We start from the raw sequence: 24,513 nt of genomic DNA, 5'->3' as shown, positions 1-24,513 counted from the left end.
TTTAATTAACAAATTGTGATACTTTATTACCCGGGACGATTGCTAAAACGCGACCAAAACCGTCGGGGAGGTATTAATAGACGCGTTTTTGCCTCGCTTCCAATAATTCGGATACCTTTTCGCCTTTGGACTATTGATAACAGGACAAAACGCGTCGTTTCATTTCTCCTTCCACATTTTTGGACGGTTTATTGCAGTCGACCTCGGTTTCAAACTGCTTTTCGCGGAGAAGTTTTGAGCGGGTAGAAAAACTTAGCACCCGTGTTTGTATTCTTAATACTGGAATAACTACGCGTCCTCAGATACCCCAATCGAAGACTTTTGTATAATTTTCTGTAGGACCCATATAGGAGCATACATTTTCATACTAAATTCGCTCAACAAAATTTACCATCACAGCAACCCATATCTGATATTCCGCTCCTTTTTTTGTTTCCCTGCGTCGCTTCCAACGACAGCAACCCTGGTAATTTTGACACTTTGTTCAGTGTCAAACTATTGTGGAACTCAGTGGAACCTGCGTGGAACATGCGTCAAACTGCAATGTGTTACAAAGAGAAAGGAATTGCTTCCTTCTCATACATATCATACTTGTAAACCTGTACTATGGTAGCAGCGACGAACAACGGGAATTTAGAATTTTAACTCAGCTATTATTTGACAGGTAGGTATGGCAATAGAGGAATAGAAAGTTCTTCACTTCTATGCATTCACAATGTTCATTTTTGACAAAGATAATAAACAAAATTTTTTGATTGATAGTGGAGCAGAAATTTCGGTACCACCCGCTTCTAAATTTCCTCATACGAAACGTTCAGATATAATTATCACAGCAGCTAACGGTTCAAAAATTTCTACTTTCGGGAAAAGGCTTTTAAATCTAAATTTAGGTTTATGACGTGAATTTCCTTTTACGTTTTTGATATCTGATATAGCTAAACCGATAATTGGGGCTGATTTTCTTTGCAAATATGGTCTATTGATCGATATTAAGCATAAATGTTTAGTAGATCCTTTAACAAATCTTTCGGTCAATACCATATCTTATTTTTGCGATATCCAATTACCTAAACTATTTGCGGTTGACACGGCGGCCACCGTTGGTGTGATGGTAGCGTGCTCCGCCTGTCACACCGTATGCCCTGGGTTCAACTCCCGGGCAAAGCAACATCAAAATTTTAGAAATAAGATTTTTCAATTAGAAGAAAATTTTTCTAAGCGGAGTCGCCCCTCGGCAGTGTCTGGCAAGCGCTCCGATTGTATTTCTGCCATGAAAAGCTCTCAGTGAAAACTCATCTGCCTTGCAGATGCCGTTCGGAGTCGGCATAAAACGTGTAGGTCCCGTCCGGCCAATTTGTAGGGAAAAATCAAGAGGAGCACGACGCAAATTGGAAGAGAAGCTCGGCCTTAGATCTCTTCGGAGGTTATCGCGCCTTACATTTATTTTTTTTTATTTGCGGTTGACAATAAATTTACAGAATTATTAAAAGAGTTTCCGTCACTTATTGCGGAGCCAGACTATACAAAACCTGTTAAGAGAAGGAAGCCTTTCATTTTCTAAACCTAGGCACTTAGATCCGGTTAAATACAAAAATTGATTAAGACAGGGATTTGGCGGCCTTCAAATTCTTCAGTGGCCTCTCCACTTCATCTTGTACCTAAAAAAGAAGTAAACGAATAGCGTCCTTGTGGCGACTTCAGAAGATTAAATATTGTAGCTGTACCTGATCGTTATCCTTTATCCCACATTCAGGATTTTAATATGAATATTCGTAATAAAAATATATTTTCAAAATTAGACTTAGTAAGGGCATATCACCGAATTCCTATGGCTGAGGAAGACATTTATAAAACGGCAATTGCAACTCTTTGAGTTTATGCGAATGTCTTTCGGACTTAGAAACTATGCGCAAACTTTTCAACGATTCATAAATGAGGTAGTTAGTGACTTTGATTTTGTATATTTCTATATCGATGATTTACTTATTGCAAATAAAGATGAAGAACAGCATTTAAAAGATTTACAAGTACTTTTTTCAACGTCTTTCAGAGTACGGTTTAAACATTAAGCCAAGTAAATGTACTTTTGGCGTAACAAGTATAGATTTTTTAGGACATAATATATCTGGGACAGGTATTCGACCTTCTGACGAAAAGGTAGCAGCTATTCGCAATTTCGAACTTCCAAAATCAGTTAAGCAGGCACAAAAATGTATAGGTTTGGTAAATTATTACCATAGATATATTCCGAAATTATCAGAATTTACGAACAAAATTTATGACATAATTAACAAAACAAATAAAAAACGTGACAAAATTTTAGTGTGCGACAGCATATCGAATGAATGCATTAAGAATAAGTTTGCATCTACGTTATTGTTAAATCATTTTAACAAAGATTCCAAATTATCTTTAACATTAGATGCGTCTAATACAGCTGTTGGTGGTGTTGTACAACAAAATTATAATAATAGGACTGAACCTCTTGCATTCTTAAAAAAAACTTTCTTCAACTGAAACTAAGTACAGTGCTTTTGATAGGGAACTATTAGCAAGTTATTTAAATATAAAACATTTTCGATATCTTTTGGGAGGACCACAATTTACAGTTTATATGTACCATAAACCTTTAACCACAGCCTTAAATTCAAAAACAGAACGGAGTCCTAGACAAACAAGACACTTGGAATTTATAGCACAATTTACTGATGACATGCAATACATTAAAGGAGAATCCAATGTTGTAGCAGATACGCTATTTAGAGCTTTTGAGATTAATGCAATATACAATACAGAACTGAATTTAAAAATTTTACAAACTGAACTACAAAAAGATGATGACTTAAATCAACTTGTATCTGATTCTCAATATCTAAATTTAAAGCTAATTAGTATTCCCATTTTAAATTTTAATATTTGGTGTGAAATTTAAGAAGAAACTCTTAGGCCATTTGTACCGAGTAATTTGCGAAAGACAGTATTTGATATTTTACATGGAATAGCACATCCGGGTACAAGAGCTACACGACGGCTCATAGTTAAAAAATATTATTGGCGTAATATGAATAAGGATATTGTAACGAATTTTGTGCAATTCCTCTTATTTGCAAACTTCTACTAACGTCTACTAACGCCTTTATTAAAGTACTTCACAATAACATTTATACTTCGCAACTGATAGCTTGCTTAAATCAAACTGATTGTCGTGCCTCAACTGTTGCTGATTTTTATACTGTTTGGTTTCCTCGTTGACATATTTCTAGGCACTTCTATTTCTAGAATTTACTAGTTAGTTATCAACTATAAATTTCTCAGCTATAACTACAGATGCACGATTTTATAGCTTCTCTCATAGCCCATACGCGTGTATATGTGAGTGATACTTGCACAAATGATTGCATACTTTGGGGAGTATCTCAGATATATGCATGTGTTTGTGCGTTACTCTCCGCTACGTACGTATGTAAGTATACGTATGTACGTACGTACATATGTGTAGACATAATGATGCTTGCTTTATTGTTGTTGTGGCTTCATTTGCTTAGCATCAAACTAGTGATGTGAGTATCACTTGGTGTCACTAATATTCGTCCCAATATTAATGTTTGGTCAAAAGAGTGTCTTAATTGTCAGAAGTCTTAAAGTTTATCGTCCTACAAAATCCCCTGTTGTCAAAATTCAAATTCCTAAAAATAGATTTGAGCACATCCATTTAGATATAGTTGGACCATTACCTATTTCAAAAGGACATTCAGTATCTACAATTGCAAATAATTTTATTAGAGAATATATTTCTCGGTTTGGAGTTCCGTTAAAGATAACAACTGATCAAGGTTGCCAATTTACATCGAAATTATTTTTAGAGTTAACTAAATTACTTGGTAGTCACCCTCAAGGAAATGGTATGGTTGAAAGGTTTCATAGGCAATTAAAAGCTACTATAACGGCTAGAGAGGACACAAATAATTGGTATGACGAGTTACCTGTCATATTACTTGGTTTTTGGTCAGAATTTACGTTTACCCGTGGAACTTGTTGTTCCATCAGCTGAGAATAGTTCATCAACTGAAATTTTCGTGAACATTTTCGGAATATTAAATCTGATTTAAATCATCATAAAAATTTTGATACCGCAATTTACATCCCTAAAGATCTCCAAACTTGTAAATTTGTTTTTGTTCGCGTTTTAAATAAACATTCGTTGCAACAACCATATGAAGGACCTTTCAGAGTTGTTGAAAAGGATAAGAAATATTTTAAACTTGAAACTAATGATAAAATTAAAACTATTCCTATAGATAGGTTAAAACCAGCGATTATTGAAACAACATACACAAGTAATACCACTAATAATTGTTATGGTCCACTTGGGAGAGTCACCCTTGGAACGTACCAGTTGGCTAGTGATAGGGAAAAGGGTAGGATTCACCTCACTCATGTCTGCCTGGGGTGGTTAAAACAAAATTTTGGTAGTTTCGTGCGGGTGGCATCATCAAAAATTCCCATGACATTGACGAATTTTCAATAAAAACCGGGCTCAATTGTGTAGATGGCTTATCTCATTAGCTGATTTTATTCGTTTCATTGTACTGGTCTAGAGATTATCAAAAGGAGATGGCAAATGCAAAATGCAACCGATGCATTAGCAATTATGCGCTGTCGTGGTGGTAAAATTTTACCTAATTTAGCGCACAACGTTCCCACAACACACAAAAGTTGCAAAGTTTTACGCTTTCTCTACGTTCCATTCACCTAACCACAACACAAAGGTTTGACAGCCGGAACGCGACATGTATAATGCTGTAGGGATGAGCTAACCATAACAATGAACCAATCGATAATCGCCGCCACAGTTAGATAACTGCGTTTTTCCATCCCTGGATAGAATGGAAAAATTTTCGACTATACCATGGCGTGTGTGGTCATTTTAGTAGAGAGTTTCTGCCACTGATGACCTGATACGAAACTTTTATTCGCTCTCAATTCGTTTCAAGGAATGGGTCTTGAAGTTCATTCGATTGTAAACAAAAGTTCATTCGTTTCCAAGAACATCAGATGGCTATAGAGTTGCCTAAACTACCCAAAAAAACTCCAAGAAATCCGTTCGGTTTCATTATTCTCAAAAAAATCAGCAAGTAAGGTGATAAAAACTTATTAAAATTTATAAAAAAGGCAAAGTTTTGTAGAAATATTTTGTAGTAGATAAGTGAAAAAATATGAAATAATATATTTCGATTGCGTTGCTTTGCTTTGTTGCGCTGGCACCGCCATAAGATAACAATGAACGGCCCCTTTTTCACATTGATGCGACCAAAATGGTTATGTACATACATATGTATATCCACATAAATAAAAAACGCAAAAAATTTATAAGAAATTACGAAATTAGATCACTTGGTGAAGTATCTGCGTTGTCGTCCGCAAAAGGCTGTTAATTATACATGTTGCGTTAACCTATACATATACTTACAATTTATCTCAGCTGTCAAAAGTGGAATGTTGCAACGCTCCACAAAAACCTGACCTTTATGCATCCATTTACATCAATGCGAAGACTAAGAAGCTGACTTTTTCACCAATCGAAAGCTGCTACCAAAACCCGTTTCGTGTGCAGCCCTTTGATGAAAGGTGTTGTCGCTGATAAATTTTCCACGGGTGAAAAATAGTTATTTTTTCTTCGGATTTGTAATCCGGATAAAAATTCGAGTTTTTTGATATCCCATTTGACAATGAGTAAGTTTTCGGTGAAAATTATAAATTAAACATTTACCATGTAAAATACCCCAACGTTATTCTGAAATGCCCAAATTTGATTTTGAGCATGATGGTATCTATGGCCAATATTATAAAAAATGCACATTTTCACGCGCTCTCAGAGAGCGAGAAATTTCATATCATGTCATCAGTGGTTTTTGCTCTTGCAAGCGTGAGGGTCGAAATAGGTGGTGGCTCGGCAATCGTATAAAAGAAAAAACGGCGAGTGAATTGGTTGGCAGAGCGGCGTGTCGAAAAATTTTGCCAAACCAATTTGTGTGTACTTCTTTGCTGCAAAAGTCAAACAAAAATGCTTTTGCACTTGTAAAACAATTTTCTCTTATAAATAAAAGTGATTGCAATTCAAGTTTTACAAAAGTTTGGTAAAAATACCGCTTAGTGCATACAGATTTTACACACATGTACGTACATAAAATGTGAGCAGCAGCAAAAATTAACAAAATCAGTAGCAGAGCAAAGCATAGCAAGAAAAACCAAAAAAAGTGCGATGTAAATGCGATTTTTGTACAAGAATATAACAAAGCACAAAGTAAAAGCAGTAAATTTATTGAATTTCAATCGTGTCTAACTAGCAAAATCAATTTCCGTTCATCCACCTGTGTTTAGTGATAGAACCGCTTTGGATCCCTGCCATTGGGGTTAAATGTTAGACGCAGTCCCACCACATAAAACGATTTGACACTTTTACAAGCAACGCACAAGTGTGGCAGCCCGTTCCCCGTGTAACAAACAAACGCAGTTCGCATTCCGCTACACATTTCTGTCTGCGTGAATATGGGCAAGTATAATTGAGCCTGGTGGAATCACATAATTGGGTTCACACTTTTGTATAGCGAACAAAATTGAGAAATACCATAAAGCGCATTCTTGTATGTATGCATGTGCGCCACCACCAACGAAGCACGCCCGCCCGCGCGATATCATCAGCAACCGCGCCGCACCACCAAATGCGCAGCAACCAATACCATAGACGGCGCCAACGGAATCGCGCCAATAACGACCACCAATAGAGCGAATACCTCGAGCGCAACGACCACCAATAGCGCCAACTACGAGCGCCACCACCACTGTCAGCGGCAACCAAATGCGCAAGAACAACAGCAGGGCCGCTAAACATAGGCCTGCTGCAACAATACCAGCTTAAACAACAACAGCAGCAGGGCCGCTAAACATAGGCCTGCTGCAACAACACCAGCTTCAACAACAACAACAGCAGGGCCGCTAAACATAGGCCTGCTGCAACAACACCAGCTTGAACGACAACACCAGCAGGGCAGCTAAGCATAGGCCTGCTGCAACAACACCAGTTTGAACAACAACAACAGCAGGGCCGCTAAACATAGGCCTGCTGCAACAACACCAACTTGAACAACAGCACCAGCAGGGCCGCTAAACATAGGCCTGCTGCAACAACTCCAGCTTGAACAACAACAACAGCAGGGCCGCCAAACATAGGCCTGCTCCAACACTACCTACAACAACAACGACGGTTGAAACATGGTGAGTTCGTTCCGTAACACGGACTAGCTAGGAATATTATACCTTTATTAGTAGTTTCTTTTTATAGTTTACCTAATACGGTCGTAAGCCTTCAAAAAGGAAATGAACATTTTTTTTCTCGAACTTGATTTCGAATTTTCAACCATAATTTTAAATTAAAATTACTTGAATTTTAGGAAGTTTAAAATTACTTGAACCATTGCTTATATCTTGAATGTACGAACCTAGTCTCAAAAGTTCAACTTTTTAAAACCATTTCGAAATTACAAATGGCATAATTTAAGTTGTAAGACCTTCCGCGCGCATTGAATGCTCTATTAGCGTTTTTTTTGGACATACATTCGAACAAGTTTCTGCTTTAACGTATTAGCAGAGGTTGAAGTAATATTCTTGTAATGGAGTTGTATATATTCTAAGGAACTAATACCGTTGGCTAGTTCTCTTTCGTGTTATAGCTGTAACGCTTTAATTATATACATATATATTTACAATTATTTTTCTCGAATTTATTTCTTATTACATTTGAAACAAGCGCTTTGTCACCTTTATCTCTATAACTTAATGCATACGGCTTATTTTGAAGATAAAACTCAGGATCTATTAATATATACTTCTTTATATATAGTTTTTTTGATAAAACGAATGCCCGCCGTATTGGTATTTTAGTGTAGATTAGAAGATAAATGCGCATACAAATATGCAGCTTAACGGTCTGAATACTAAATTTTAGGCGCGATAACATTTGTTCTTCTGTAAATAATCAAAGATGTACTTGATTAAAGGTGAAGTGTATGACACATAGAACTGAACGAAAGAGAATGGTCATATTGTGGCATAAGTATTAGTTTAAATTAGTTATGTGCTTGTTGTACGTAAATATATATCTATGTATGTATACAAAAAGTAAACGTTTACGTTACATTCGATATTAGTGTATGAAAAACAAAAAAAGGAGGCAAGCATAGATACACAGAAAAAATATAACACAGAACAATTTATGGACATCAGTATTTATGTAGGATTTAGTTATATTTAATGAGATTAATTGTATTTTAACAAAGTTTAGATAATGTATACAGTGAATTTTAATTAAATTGAACGTCTTTACGGCTTGCTTGTCGTCTCCAAACTCTTCTTAGCTTCGATTTTCGTCTTAACAGATTCGCTTTTCGTCTTTCTCGCTCTTTTCTCTCTTTAATTATGAACACGCTTTCGTTTTACTCTATGTCTTTAATCTTCCTCTACGTCTTTATGCTTCTCACTGAGTATCTTCTTCTTTCTTAGCTGGATGTTCACAATAAATTCCCACATTCGGCCATTTTGACTAAACATTCGGCCCGAATGATTCGTCGCCATCTTCGTCGTTTTTGTACGTAGACCATGGTTTTATGTATTCTACGCAAGTCGTTGTATTTTTTGGACCATCGTTGTTTCCAATTTTTTGCACATCATATGAGTTATTTTGCTTCACTGTTACAATTCTATAGGGTCCCAAAAACTTTGGCTTAAGTTTAAGGTTGCTACCAAGGTTTAAGGTTACATCGCCAACTCTATACTGCCTTGGCGTCTTGCGTCGTAGATTGTATGTTTTAATATTTTCGTTTTGTATCTTTGAAATACTAGTTTTTGCTGCTGTTCGTAAATCTTTGCGATCGTCAATAAAAGTCGTCAACAATTCTTTCTTGATACACTCTTGCAACTGCAAATCTTCCTTAGTTCGCATCTTTGCGCCAATTAAAAGTTCGAACGGTGTCGTATCAATGCTTCTACAATATGTCGAATTAATCGCTTGCTTTACTTTGTTAACTTTTTTGTACCACTTGGTCGGGTCGCTTATGCTGAGTTTAGAGAAAACTGAGATTATTACAGAATTCAACCTTTCAACTTGGCCATTTACCCTTGGTAGGCCTGTCGTCGTTTTAACCAACTTTATTCCTTCATCGTCGCAATATTTGATAAAATCTTGAGAGGTGAACGCAGATCCTCTATCTGAAATGAAGTATGTTGGGTTACCAAAAGTCGTACTTTGATTGCTAAGCCGCTGTATTACTTCATTCGATGTGGTAGACTTCGTTGGATATAACCAGCAAAATTTTGTGAAAGAGTCTATTACTGACAAGATGTGCTTGTAGTTTTTGTGCGTCGACTCCAACGGGCCTAAAAAGTCGATATGGTACGTATACAAAGGTACGTCTTCTTTTTGTAACGGATGCAAAAATCCCTCTTGTTTTCCCCGCTTACGATTAGTCATTATACATGGGATGCAACAAGCTATATAATCTTGTATTTTTTCATCTAAACATGGTATGTAGAACGTCTTGGATATTAATTCTTTAGTCTTCTTCGCTGCAAAATGACCTCGGTCATGTGCGTTGCCTATGATTTGTCTTTGCATAGATTTGGGAATTACCAACAACTCAACGTCTTTGACTAACTCATAAAGAATGTCACTTTTAAGGAAATAATCTTCATAGTAATTTGCCCCATTGATCAAAATTTGTTTTATAGCTTTAATCTTTTCGTCACGATCTTGTGCTTCTTTAATACCAATACAGGTACTGTCTACTACTATATTCATTACAGGGTATCTGCTTAGAGCAAGTGTCGGCAAAAATGTTGTGTGGATGTATTAGTGAGAGCGTTTTGATCGCACGAACCAATTGATTCACTGATCATTCGCTTGTTAGCACTGATGACATGATACGAAACATTCATTCTCTCTCAATTCGTTTCCAGGAATGGGTCTTGAAGTTCATTCGATTGTAAACAAAAGTTCATTCGTTTCCAAGAATGGGTCTTGAAGATCAGCTGGCTATAGAGTTGCCTAAAATAAGAAAAAAAAAAAAAAAACTCCAAGAAATGCGTTCGGATTCATTATTTTCAAATAAATCAGCAATTAAGCTGATAAAGACTTATTAAAATTTATAAAAAAGGCAAATTTTTGTAGAAATATTTTATGGTAGATAAGTGAAAAAATATGAAATAATATATTTCGATTGCGTTGCTTTGCTTTGTTGATCTGGCACCGCTATAAGATAACAATGAACGGATAGCCCCTTTTTCACTTTGATGCGACCAAAACGTTTATGTACATACATACATATGTATATCCACATACAATAAAAAACGCAAAAAATGTATAAGAAATTACGAAATTAGATCACTTGGTGAAGTATCTGCGTTGTTGTCTGCAAAAGGCTGTTAATTAAACATGTTGCGTTATCCTATACGTATACCTACAATTTATCTCAACTGTCAAAAATGGAATGTCGCAACGCTCCACAAAAACATGGCCTTCATTTACATCAATGCGAAGACTAAGAAGCTGAATCTTTCACCAATCGAAAGTTGCAACCAAAACCCGTTTCGTGTGCAGCCCTTCGATGAAAGGTGTTGTCACTGATAAATTTTCCACGGGTGAAAAAGAGTTATTTTTTCTTCGGATTTGTAATCCATTTGACAATCTTGTGAAAAATTTTCGGTGAAAATCATAAATTAAACCTTTACCATGTAAAATACCCCAAAGTTATTCCGAAATGCCCAAATTTGATTTTGAGGATGATGGCATCTATGGTCTATGTTATAAAAAATGCACATTTTCACGCGCTCTCAGAGAGCGAGAAGTTTCATATCATGTCATCTGTGCTTGTTAGACTGCAACGGCTAAGCACACAATCAAGGGTGGGCATGAGCTTAGCACCTGCTAAGCGGCCATATACGTATACAACGAGCGAACGAAAAATTAATACTTCGTCAAAATCAACGACCAAACACATTTAGTTTGCTTTCGACGTCCGTACAATAAGGAGGTGTCGCACGCGATATTACCACAGCGAACGGTCGAAAAATACGTATATATGAATGAAAAATTTTCAATGTTGTCCCCGAAAAAGTGTTTGTAATTTTTTTGCATTTTTCAGAAGTAAAATATGGTAGTTTTAGTATTTTTAAACTGTTTTATTTAGCTTGACTTGACAGGCCATTGTGAACGAATTTGTCATTAAAATTTAAGTAACTTTCCGATAAGGTACAAGCTTGAAACTTGGAATATAATATATTTCAAAAAATCGTATTTGTGGTCCGATTAGGCTCATATTTCATTCAGGATCGAAATATTATTTTATCTTCACATTAACCAGTAGGTGAATATCGATGGAATCTTACTGCTCATAACAGTTTAAGTTTGTTATTCATTTGGTGATTCCACCATGTAAGTTATTTTTGTTAAAAATAGCAAACATAGGGAGACAATGCTTTATAAAAAATAATGAATAACAAAAACATAAGAAAGTAAATTAAAGCTCAACTCCATTAAACCATAAAATAGAAAAACTACAAAAAAATATATTTAATTAAATCATCGTAATTTAAAACGAAATTTGAAACTTTAACTCTTAGCAGATCTTCCAAGTGTTCATCAGTGAGCTTGCTTCTGTACGAGTTTTTAATAAAAGCCATAGATGAAAACATTGATTCGCACATATAAGTTGTTCCAAACATCGAGCACAACTTAAAAATTTCAGCTTTCAATAAAGGGTATTTCTGCTCATCTATGACCTTCCAAAATTGAATTCCCCTTCCTAAAGGCAAGGCGAAATCATTGTGAAGTAATTTTATCTCTTCTTGCAGCCGCAGTTCCATATCTTCTACTGCACACAGCAGAGGGTTTTCGTATAAATGTATCAAAAGTTTAATTTTATTAAAATCATGAAATCATTGTTGAGAATTTTTGAGATCTTCAAATGACGGTAAATATTGAGAGATCTTGTCTTGCATTTGAAATCGGTCACATACATCCCTAGTATTTTTAAAATTATCTAAAATGCCTTCACGAAGCTGGGATACTAGAATATCAAGTCGCTTTTCGAATATTTCTAGAGCTCCAATATAGTCAAAAATAAATTTGTTATTTCCTTGAGTACTTATATTTAATTGCGAAAATAAAATTGACACATCACACAAAATGGCAAGGCTTAGCAAAAAATTTGGATCTTTTAATTTGCCTATCAATTCTTGAGTTTCAGTAGGCGGATCCTCAGCGAAAAAACATATAACTACTTCCCTCAAATTTAAAAGGCGCTCTAAACATTTAGCTCGGCTTAGCCACCTTACTTCAGTGTGAAGTAAGACATCACCGTATTCTGCCTCAATTTCTTCCAGAAATGCGCGGAATTTTCGGTGCATAAGTGCATTATGTCCACCACGTATTTTTTTTATAATTTTGACGGTGATTTCTATAGCCTGTCCCACCTTGAAACTTTTAGCAATTAATTGCTGTTGATGCAAAATGCAATGAAATGTGGGCACGTTTAGGCCATTGCGAATGAACTGACCTACTAGTCCGTTTTTTGCACCAATCATTACGGGAGCACCATCAGTGCAAACTGACGATAGTTTGCTTTTATCTGCAAATCCAAACAATTCGCGTTCAATACACGCATAAATTGTGCTTCCCGTCACATTCAATTCGAGTCCTCGCAAACAGAACATATTCATGTTAAAGTTACCGTCAACAGTCCTCACACATACCAAAAGTTGACAGGTGTTACTAATGTCGGTACTTTCATCAAATGCAATGGAATAAGACCTGGCGGTTAATATATTTTGTTTCAATTGTAAATATAAAAATCTTGAAATATCAGTTATCCGTCGCGTGATTGTACGTCGTGATAAGGGAATATCACCAACATGTTTGGCTAACTCCAGCCCTTTTTCTCCAAAGCACTCCAGGACGGCTACAGCCAAATCTTTAAAAAAAGTACCATCTTCTAATGGCTTACCTTTTTTTGCTAAAGCAAAACTAACCACAAAAGAAGCTTTCAATTTTGCTTGAGACACATTTTCTTCCATTTCATTTATTTTTGAACTTTCCAAAAAAGCAAGCTTACATTCGAAGAACTTTATCATTTTTTCCTCAGGGGTAAGAGTATTTACGCTCCTGTGGAGTAAAACGAAATGTCGACTTAAGCTTTGCTTGCAAATGAAGTTTATAATTTTCCCGCAAACTAAGCATTGTGGCTTATTGGCGCTATTTAAAACAAAAAAAAAAAAACTCTACTTCCCATTCAATCTGAAACATTTTGAATTCATAAGTACGTACAATACTTTCGTATTGTACGACCAAACACTGTACCAAGACTGCGTGTGATACGTGCTCACAGTACAAGCGCTGGAATCAAACTAAATAAATATTTGATTTTGCATTCGTGCTAGCCACGCGTTCGTGTATAATAACACATTCTCAATTTGGTAATCGTGTATATGTAGTGGTGCCCACCTATGCACACAATAAATAATAAATTATTGATGCGCACAATGGCAAGCGAATATTTTATGCTGCTTGATAGGAATTTCATAAAGACCTGCTTTTTGATCAATTTTTATAAAGGTAGTCCTTAAAATGTTTTTATTATATTTTACTTACTACTTTAAATTCCACTTGCATATACAAATAGATCCCTATAATTTTCCTAATAAATACATACGTTTTTTACTATTACTATTAATATTTACGAATTTAAGACTGACACCTGATTGTTCTAGAAATAAATGGGCAACAAAACTATATATACACTAAAAAATTAAGAATTTTGATAAAAATTCGCCAAATTTCGAGAATTTTTAGTATTATTTTCAAATAAAATTCACAGTCTCTATTAGATCCTGTTGCATTTTTTCATATTAAATTAGTTAAATTAATTCATATTAATAAAATGTATTTACGTAAATACATGCATATATTTTTCGCTGCGCAACTAGCGATACCAACACTCGATGTTGACACGCCAATTGCTCATTGCAGACTGAACCATTCACTAAACAAAGAGCGCAGACTATCTGTGTGAGTTGCTCACCATCTTAAGATGTATGAAACGCCGATATCTGGCTTAGAGCATCAACGTGCTTCATACGTGTGCCAGCACGATGTTCAACTGTGTAATTATATTCTTCTAGAAAAAGAACCCAACGTGCCACTCTGGTGCACAAACTCTTTTTTTCTAGCGTTTTTGCAAAAGCATTACAGTCGGTAATTAATTTAAAATGTATTCCTAGTAAATAAACACGAAATTTCGTTAGAGCTCCTATCACTGACAAAATTTCCAATTCGTAGCTAGTATATTTTCGTTGCGCTTCTTTTGTTTGTTTACTCATAAAATATACAGGATGTAATTGGTTGTCGTCAAGATTTTCACAATGCGCCAAATCTTGGAAAAAACCCGTGAAAAGAGAATCGACACACATCACCTCTTCGTCGACTTTAAAGCCGCCTTCGACAGCACGAAAGGGAGCTGCCTATATGCCGCTATGTCTGAATTTGGTTTCCCCGCAAAACTTATACGGCTGTGCAAAATGACGTTGAGCAACACCATCAGCTCAGTCAGAATTGGGAAGGACCTCTCCGAGCCGTTCGAAACTAAACGAGGTTTCAGACAGGGTGACCCCCTATCGTGCGATTTCTTTAATTTGATGCTGGAGAAAATTATACTAGCTGCAGAACTTAACCGCACTGGAACAATATACTATAAAAGCGTGCAATTACTGGCATATGCTGATGACATTGATATCATCGGCCTAAACACCCGCGCTGTTAGTTCTGCTTACTCCAAGCTGGAAAAAGAAGCGGTAAAGATGGGTTTGATGGTGAATGAGGACAAAACGAAGTACCTGCTGTCATCGAGCAAAGAGTCAGCGCATATGCGCCTTGGCAACCACGCTACTATTGGCAGCCATAATTTCGAAATAGTAAAAGACTTCGTTTATTTGGGAACCAGCATCAACATTAGCAACAACATCAGCACTGAAATCCAGCGAAGAATCAATCTTGCCAATAAATGCTACTTTGGACTAGGTAGGCAATTGAAAAGTAAAGTCCTCTCTCGGCGAACGAAAATCATACTCTACAAGTCACTTATCGTACCCGTCCTGCTATATGGGGCAGAAGCATGGACCATGACAACAGCAGATGAAGCGGCTTTGGGAGTGTTCGAGAGAAAAGTTCTTCGAAAGATTTATGGACCTCTACGCGTTGGCGATGGCGAGTACCGAAGAAGATTTAACGATGAGCTGTACGAGCTATACGCAGACATCAACATAGTCCAGCGAATTAAAACGCAGCGGCTGCGCTGGCTAGGCCATTTTATGCGAATGAAAGATGATGCTCCGGCCAAGAAAGTGTTTCTATCGGAACCCGCCTATGGAAGCAGAGGTAGAGGGCGGCCCCCACTCCGTTGGAAGGACCAGGTGGAAAACGATTAAACTCCCTTGGTGTGACCAATTGGCGGGTTGGCGGAGCGAAGGAGCGACTGGCGCGCCTTGTTGGACGGCCATAACCGTTTAGACGGTTAAGCGCCAATTAAGTAAGTAAGTAAGTAATTGGTTGTCGTCTGGTGATTTCTGCAGCAACACTGCACCAAATCCGTCAATAGAAGCATCTGTATGCACTTCAGTTTCGTACGATTGATTGAAAATAGTCAGCATCGGATTTTCTGTAAGTAACTTCTTTAAAATATTAACTGCAGCCTCTTCTTTATCACCCATGCAAAACTTTACATTATTTTTAGTTAAATCAGGTAATGGTTTCGAAATTATTGCATAGTTCGGAATAAACTTTCTGAAGTACCCGGTCAAACCCAAAAAACTTTCTAACTGTTTTAATTTTTGCGGCATTTTAAATTTTACGACTGCTTCAGTCTTTTCCGGCGATGGATAAAGCTTTTGGTTCTCTATAATGTGACCAAGAAAATTAATACGCGTCTTCAAAAAGCAACATTTTTTCATATTTAGTTCCAAACCAAATTCTTTACACGTTTCGATGACTTCTTTAAGATTTGCTACAACTTCTTCTTCATTTTTTTAGGGAATGATTACGTATGGCAAAGCGATGCCTTTACGCGTTAGATGACGGAAAACAGCATTCACATGCCTTGGAATACGCTAGGGGAATTGGAAAGTCCAAAAGGCACCTTACGAAATTGATATTGACCGTTCTGCGTCACAAACGATGTATACTTTCGGCTTGATTCCTCAACGGAGACATGGAAAAAGCCGTTCTTAAGATCTATTGTACTAAAAACTTTTGCTTTTTGTAGCCTGTCTAATTGGTCCTCTATAAGGGGTAAAGGAAAATGATCTTTTACAATTACCTTGTTCATTCTGCGAAAGTCAACGCACAGCCGCGATGTACCATCACGCTTCTTAAAAAGTACTATAGGGCTAGTAAATTCAGAGCTTGACTCTTCAATAATACCTTTCTGCAGCCACTCTTCGATTTGGTCATCAACAATTATTTGCTCGGTTAGCGCCATTCTACGTGGCCGGGAAAATATCGGAGAATCGTCTTTTAATAAGATTTTCATTTCAACGTTTGTAGTTTTCGATAATACTGGTTTGTAATTTGATAAAAGTTCACGCACCTCTTGCTTGGTAGACAAACTAGCGTTTTCACCTATGTCAATGTTTTCACACGAACTAGCTACGTCTATACTAAGCACAGATATTTCTTCATTAGAACTGTCATTAGATATTTTGCTTATTTTTATTCCCGACGAATTAATTGTTAGTTCTGCGACTAAACAAAAATCCGCACCAATAATAACATCAACGTCAAGATATTCGGCATTTACAACAAAAAAATTTATATCGAACACTTCATTGTCTACTGTAATGGTCTGCTTTATCTGACCCAATGGCTTAACATTACTGGTTTTGCCAAAACCTAGCAACTGCACTGTACATTCGTTTAATTTTACGTTGTCTAATTGTTTAAAAACATCAAAACTCATTATATTCGCGCTACTACCCGTATCAATCAGTGCTACACATTTCTTTTCACCAACTTGTATGGTTTTAAACATCATTTCGTTTTCCTTTCGTATTGTGTTCACTTTTCTTACTGGGTAAATTTTTTTCTTCACATCACAATTTTTTGCGATATGCCCAAATGAATTACAAACAAAACACTTTGTTCCTTTTTCTTTATTTTGGCAATTCTTCGATATATGCCCTTTATCTCCACAATTATAGCATATTAATTCCTTTGGTTTTCGCTTTACATACTCTTCACTGCGCACTGTGTTTTCTGTGCTACATTTTTCTTTTTCAATTATCTTTTTGTACATCTTTAACTTCTCTTTAAATTCGCTCAAATTTTTTGCACCGTATAAAATTGTTTTATTTGTTGTTTTCCGTCTATCACATATTGAATTAGTGCATCGTCGTCGATATGCCCGCGAGATGAAATGTCTTTCAATCGGTAAAAAAATTCAAATACATATTCGTTTTTATTGCGTTTGCTTTGAGAGAGTGCTTCGTGTATCTGCTTGCTAGAAACGTTTGGTTTGAATTCTGACAACAGCGCTGCTTTCAGTGCGCTCCACGAATTCAAATTTCGTTCACTTGCAACGAACAATTTTGCGATACCTCTTAATGCCTTTTTCGCAAAAAGAAAACGCTGAAAGTTACTCCATTGCATTAAATCAGCTTGATTTTCGAATTCTTCTATCCAGATTTCCACAGGAATTGAGTTTGTACCATCAAAATTACGAATGCTATCCTCTACGTCACAAAAACTGATAGCAAAGCGTGCAGTCATCATTCCATCATTAACGTCTACAATTTCTCTGCCGCTGTTACCACTGTTCGCGTCACCGACATTACCGAGTTGCGCTGCTTGGCTTTGCACATGTTTTAATGGTGTAACAAACCGATTATCTGCTGCAAAATTGTTTGCGCTTCCAGACTCTTCATACGTTTCGTCGTCGCTCGATTCGTCGGCGTTGGCGTCAGCGTCAGGTACGTCGTATTTTAATAAATTACCTTCTTGCAGGTTGCGAAAAATGCTAACCACCAATTCGTTATTATTATGGCTTATGCCTAAAACATTACAAATTAACACCAAGTCCGCCTGAGTCAAATTTCCTTCAATATATTTAATTTTTTCGTTGTATTCTGCGCTCTGCTCCGCGAAATTAAAACCGGCAAAAGTACGCAACCGTCGACGATTATTTCGGTCACCTTCATAGCCAAAAACGAATTTATGCAACGCAATTATGCTTGGTGTTTTGCACACACGTAGATTTTCACATATTAAATCGTTGAGGCAAGCCATTTCACTTTGTATATAAGGACGAGCCCCCAAAAATGTAGGATTTAGTTATATTTAATGAGATTAATTGTATTTTAACAAAGTTTAGATAATGTATACAGTGAATTTTAATTAAATTGAACGTCTTTACGGCTTGCTTGTCGTCTTCAAACTCTTCTTAGCTTCGATTTTCGTCTTAACAGCTTCGCTTTTCGTCTATCTTATGAACACGCTTTCGTTTTACTCTCCGTCTTTAATCTTCCTCTACGTCTTTATGCTTCTTACTGAGTATCTTCTTCTTTCTTAGCTGGATGTTCACAATAAATTCCCACATTTATATATAAAAGTGTATGTACATATGTATATAAAGCGTGCACACCTTGCAACCCCAATTAAAATATTTTTACCATTCAGTACCGAAAAAAAACAATAAATATCACTTTAACGGCTGCATTTTTAAATTGGCTGTCTTATCCCAATAATGGCAAACTAAAGATCGATAAATTTTTGAAATACAATTTTGGTGCTAGACAGAAAATTTTAAAAGCAAGGATTTAAGTTTTCGAAATCTTTCTCCAAAAAAAAATGTCTTATTATTTATACGCGACAAAGTCTATATAAGCAGGCTTTGCACAAAATTGCATTATAGCAAATACACAAAAGCTTATCTAATATTTTTCAAAAATTATGCTGAGTATGCATACATATTTAGAGAACGAAAATCGACACTGATGATGGCACAACGCCGAAACCGGTTTGTCTCAAAACCTAATTTGACAAGGGATGACGGAAAATCGTTCCAATATACATCACATATTTAGTTGTTCAGCCTACTTAAATAAACTTTATTTACTATATATGTATTTGTACTATGTACATATGTCCGAATTTCTTTCTTTTTTATACAATACCTAATATCTAACAAATAGTTGGCAGGCAGTCGAGCGTTTGTATTATCGTTGTTTTTCCTTGCTGGAAATTATTTAGCAATAGTGATAAACTTGAATCCCATTTTTTTTTTCGTACAAACACTACAAAAAATATTTTTTATGCACCTAATAATAGTAAGATAGGTCGGAATAAGAGTAGGGTAGAGATAATAATAGGCTAAAACTAAAAAGAAAAAACAAATGAATTTTCAATAAATTTTTAAGAAAAATGGGAATGCTGATGGTCATTGTTATTTAGAAGGCACATAGCGTATACAGGTAAGGGGCCACCGAAATTTAGGTGCGTCGGTGGCCATGGTTTTTGAGGGTGGGAATAGCACCGGGCGTCGCAACAACACCCGCGGCGCCCCCATGTATATTCGGCCCTTTCTCTTTTTGTTTTTATTTTTCAGCCTTTTTGTCTTTTTTCCCCCTTTTCAGCTTTTTTTTGGTTTTCAGTAATAGTAACCGGTCATTTCCGGTTCGGTAAAATTTTTCTTTGCGTAAAATTTTTTTTTGAATATTTTTTTTTTAATTTTAAATTTTGAATTGAATGTTTTAACGGTCTGTCCGTGACATCCGGTTCGGCCGGATGTTGTTTTAGTCCATTTGAGCGTTTTGAATTAGTTCTGTGCTTTTTGTCAGTTTTTTTAAAAGGCGTGATAGGATTTTTTTTCTGTTTATGGCGCAGGACAGCAAGGTTGGCAAGAACCCAGCCTAGCCGACATGACTAGCCACTGTGCACCACCAGATCATGCCGACTGCCTTCCTTGCTGATCCATTGAAGATGCGAAGCCATAACATAGTACACATAAAAAGAGAGTAACATTTAATTTGTTTGATGTTAATTTTTCGTGAAGGGGGAGTACTGTAGGGTTCTTATATTCAATTCGTTTATTATTTATACTAAGTTATATTTATTCTACTTTAATATTTATTACTTTAAGATTTTGTTATTGTAAATGTAAAAAATTATTTAATTTTCAGTTTTGATTTTTCTGTTTTTCAAAAATTTTCTGGTTTGAGAATTATTAAATTTTTCATGTTGTAAATCATACGTTCTAGTTTTTGTAATAAAATATATTAAATAAAATCAATATCTATCTTCCTTAACTGGATATCTATAGTCGACAATTTATCACCATTCAATTTCATAAAAATTGCGTTTACGTATGCGTAACTCTTTAGAAATTGCGGTGTCAGCTTATAAAGACCACCTTTGGGCAATCAATTGACTAACTTGTAGGTTGTGTCAACGTGCTCTGAGCAAACGTACGGACATTTAAGAAGGCTATATTCCCTTGCTTTGTATACTTCAAACGATGTTTCTTCCACCAAAGCAATTTTAGGGGGCTCGAAAAACTTATTAAAACCCTTCTTTTCTGGGCTGATATTTCGTATTAAAATATTTCCGGCCCATGCGGCAAATTTTTTCTTTTCTTTTTTATTTAAAATAACTATGAAAGTAATTTAGTCGTATCGGTTAATATGAAATCCATCAAAATTAGAAAAATTCGTAACATTTTTCAATCTGCTAGCTTGTTTTTGGTGAAAATTGTCACTGCCCCCGCAAAAGTCAAGTGGCTAACGTCACACTAAATGGAACTACCTCCATTTTTTGTATCATGCGTTAGAGGACATTGATGACAATTTGTGATTGGTCGCACCTATTGGATGGGGCGAAGCACTGCTACAACAACAAGAAAGAAAACTAAACTTTACGCAGTTTTACAAGGCGTCATGTTCAATGCACGATTGAAAATAAACGATACGTCCAAAAAAATAATATTTTCTTTGCTATGTAAAAACTTTTATCCACCATATTTTTTTAAGAAAATAATTTTAATTCCAATAACAAAAAGTTCAATCTGACTTATAAAATATATTAAACTGCGTTTAAACCACACAAAGCGATTTTTCATCACTCACTGCTGTAATTCATATTTTTAGCAATTCACAATATAGATGTCAAAACGGTTTTTTGCTCTTGAAAAACTATGTTTTTGCTGAGAGAGGGTTTGGATATAAGCCGAAGATGTTCTTCAAAGCTCTTTTGCAGAACGGCAAGTTAAATTTTTTAACTCAGATTTAACCTAACATCAGGGGTTAAACTCATTCATTTTTGAAAAAATTTTGAAATTAGCGCTGAGCTAAAAAACACAACTTGTTAGTTTAGTTACAAAATGCAAATCCTCGTTGTTTTTTTTGATTGTCTTGATTACTTGTGGTTTTTTTTTTTTTTTTCAGATACAAAAACATACGGTACAAGAACGAACAATACAAATACCCGTGCGATATTTGTGGCAAACATTTTAAAACAAAATCGGTCTTAAATATACATAAACTAATTCATAGCGGCGAAAAGCCCCATAAATGTGATTTGTGTGAAAAGCGGTAAGTTGTCATAAAATTCCCCGTCCTAATATATTTATCTAAATTTTTTCTAACTTTATTTTCTGCCTGTGTTAAATATGCAGATTCGCACAAGCTACGGCCCTAACGCAGCATATGCGTACTCATACCGGTGAAAAACCATATAAATGCAAATACTGCGAACGGTGCTTTGCTACAAAAAGTATACTGAATAAGCATTTACGTGGAATTCATCTTGGCGATAATATACACAGATGTAAGTTTTGTCCCTTAGCTTTTCGTTTTGCTTCGGAGCTACGGTTACACACAAATACGCACAAAGACGAAGATCCAGAGACCCGTGAGCGAAATATGGAGGCCTTAATGGAAATGGAAGCTAAATTAAAGCAGCAAACATTCCAAAGGAAAGTATTAACATAGCGTAAATTGTAGGACACTGTCATCAAAATTACAATGCCGCATACCTTCCTTAAATTAGAAAACTTATAAGTAGAGACTAACCAAAAAAAAAAAAAAAAACGCAAAAAACCTACCTATTTTTGGAGTTTTTACACACATATACAAACATTTCTGAGCAGGTTTCTATTTTTACTTAGACATATACTAAACAATATTAATATATATAATTAATCTATTTTTACTTAGACATATACTAAACAATATTAATGCACTTAGTATTTTTCCTGGAAAAGTTATAGTTTGTCTTTAGTTAAGAAACAGAAAAAACAAATGCTTACGATTTGTCCCGTAGCAACCATGGAACGCTCCCTAAAATGGCTGACACACATACAACTTGTATGAAAGCAACCGAAATTGAATTTACTGCTATATAACTCGATTTCCAATTTTTGTTCCACGTGACACGCTTTTATGTGCACATCTGTATCACATTGTCGAACGCATGCTTATTTCAGCATAGGCAAAAAACGTCGTCTGTAGTAATAGATCGATACGAAAACTGAGTGAGTATGAATGGATCACCTGATTTTTAATTGACTATCGCTGTCTCATTCTGTATCTCTTCTATCACCCGTTGAAGATAGTCGGCCCTATGCTCCGCCATATTGAACACCCTGTCAAAACGCTGCCAAAATGCTAAAAAGTAGCCATATTGAACATCATGTCAGGCAGTTGACGGATAAGATATCACACTTATTTTATCCACAATGGTCTACATGTTTAAGAACAACAAAGTTTAGTCCATTAACACCATAACTTGAGCATAAATTGAGATCGTCGACGATGTGGTATAAGCTCCGCATTTAACTGAAACCGACTTTTTGATGTTGTTGTTGTAGCAATGTTTCGCCCCACCTAATAGCTGCGAACGATCACAAATTGTCATTAATATCTTCTAACGGGAGTCCAAGGAAACTTGCTGTTTCAACAGGGGTGGACCATAATGAAAGGGGTGTTAGAGGCGTTGGTTTCACATTACAATTAAATAGATCGTTGGTGTCATGTGGCGACACATTGCAAGCGGGCATACATTTTGTATATCGGCGTTGATTCTGGATATGTAAGATTTTAACCTGTTACAGTATCCAGAACGAAGTTGAGCCAGAGTGACTCGCGTTTCACTGGGGAGTAAGCGTTCCTCTTCCGCAAGTTTTGGGTACTGTTCCCTGAGTACTGGTTTCACCGGGCAATTCCTGGCATAAAGGTCCGACGCCTGTTTGTGGAGGTCACTGAGGACCTGCTTGTGTATTTTTGCTTCATACGGCTGATTTCTCAGGTGCCGTATTTCCTCAAAATGCTTACGGAGATGACTCCTTAAGTTCCTAGGCGGTGTTGGCTCATCAATCAGATGTCTGTTGGGATGCCCAGGTTTCTGGGTATTCAGCAGGAACTGTTTGGTTAGCATCACATTTCTCTCCCTGATGGGGAGTATTCTCGCCTCATTATGTAGATGTTGTTCTGGGGACATAAGAAGACAGCCCGTGGCGGTTCTGAGCGCAGTATTTTGGCAGGCCTGTAGCTTATTCCGGTGGGTTATTTTTAGGCTTGGCGACCATATAGAGGACGCGTAGCATGCAATCGGCTGGCCAATTGCTTTGTAAGTGGTAATGAGCGTTTCTTCGTCTTTTCCCCAAGTACTGCCAGCAAGTGATTTGAGGATTTTATTACGGCTCTGGATTTTCGGTACAATTGCGGCTGCCTGCTCACCAAAATGTAGATCCTGATCAAACGTCACACCCAAGATTCTGGGGTGTAGGATTGTCGGTAGCGTAGTGCCATCGACGTGGATGTTCAAAATAGTCGAAATTTGGGACGTCCATGTTGTAAATAAGGTTACGGAGGATTTAGTCGGTGATAATGCCAGGTTTCGCGAGGCGAAAAAACTGGAGAGATCAGGGAGGTAGCCGTTTATTTTATTACGTAGCGCATCGATCTTTGGGCCTGGGCCTGTGGCCATTATTGTGCAGTCATCGGCGTAGGAAACGATAGTAACTCCTTCTGGTGGCCAAGGTAGCTTAGATATGTAGAAATTAAACAAAAGTGGAGAAAGGACACCACCCTGTGGCACCCCCTGTTTAATTCTTCTTGATTTTAATGTTTCATTTCTAAATTGCACCGATATCTGCCGACCACCCAGATAATTTGCGGTCCACCGTTTAAGACATGGGGGAAGGGTAGACCCTTCCAGGTCTTGCAGTAACATGCCATGGTTGACCGTATCAAAAGCTTTTGATAGGTCTAGCGCTACGAGTACTGTTCTATGGTGGGGGTTTTGATTTAAACCGCAATTTATCTGGGTGCTGATGGCAGGCTAGCTGCAAATTTGCTTTGAAGTAGGGCGACAAAATGGCTTCAAGCGTCTTTGCTACTGGCGATAGGAGAGATATCGGGCGA

General features: G+C 36.5%; 1 protein-coding gene across 6 annotated transcripts in view; it reads left to right on the top strand.

The window, feature by feature from the left end:
* The window catches only part of LOC137249719 (zinc finger protein 595-like), a 123,589-nt gene that overhangs the window by 91,099 nt on the left and 7,977 nt on the right, over nt 1-24,513 (top strand). For all 6 annotated transcript variants that reach the window (XR_010952492.1, XM_067781502.1, XM_067781499.1 and 3 more), the window contains 2 exons: nt 21,535-21,681; nt 21,765-22,064. Coding sequence is in view for 5 of the 6 variants with exons in the window: in XM_067781502.1 (XP_067637603.1) it covers nt 21,535-21,681; nt 21,765-22,064 (447 nt within the window). In the remaining variant the exon portion in view is untranslated. The remainder of the gene's footprint in view (nt 1-21,534; nt 21,682-21,764; nt 22,065-24,513) is intronic.

This window comes from Eurosta solidaginis, chromosome 4 (assembly GCF_040869045.1).
Source record: "Eurosta solidaginis isolate ZX-2024a chromosome 4, ASM4086904v1, whole genome shotgun sequence".
Classification (NCBI taxonomy): domain Eukaryota; kingdom Metazoa; phylum Arthropoda; class Insecta; order Diptera; family Tephritidae; genus Eurosta; species Eurosta solidaginis.
The sequence above is the reverse complement of the archived record's forward strand: the minus strand, read 5'-3'. Positions and strand labels throughout refer to the sequence as shown.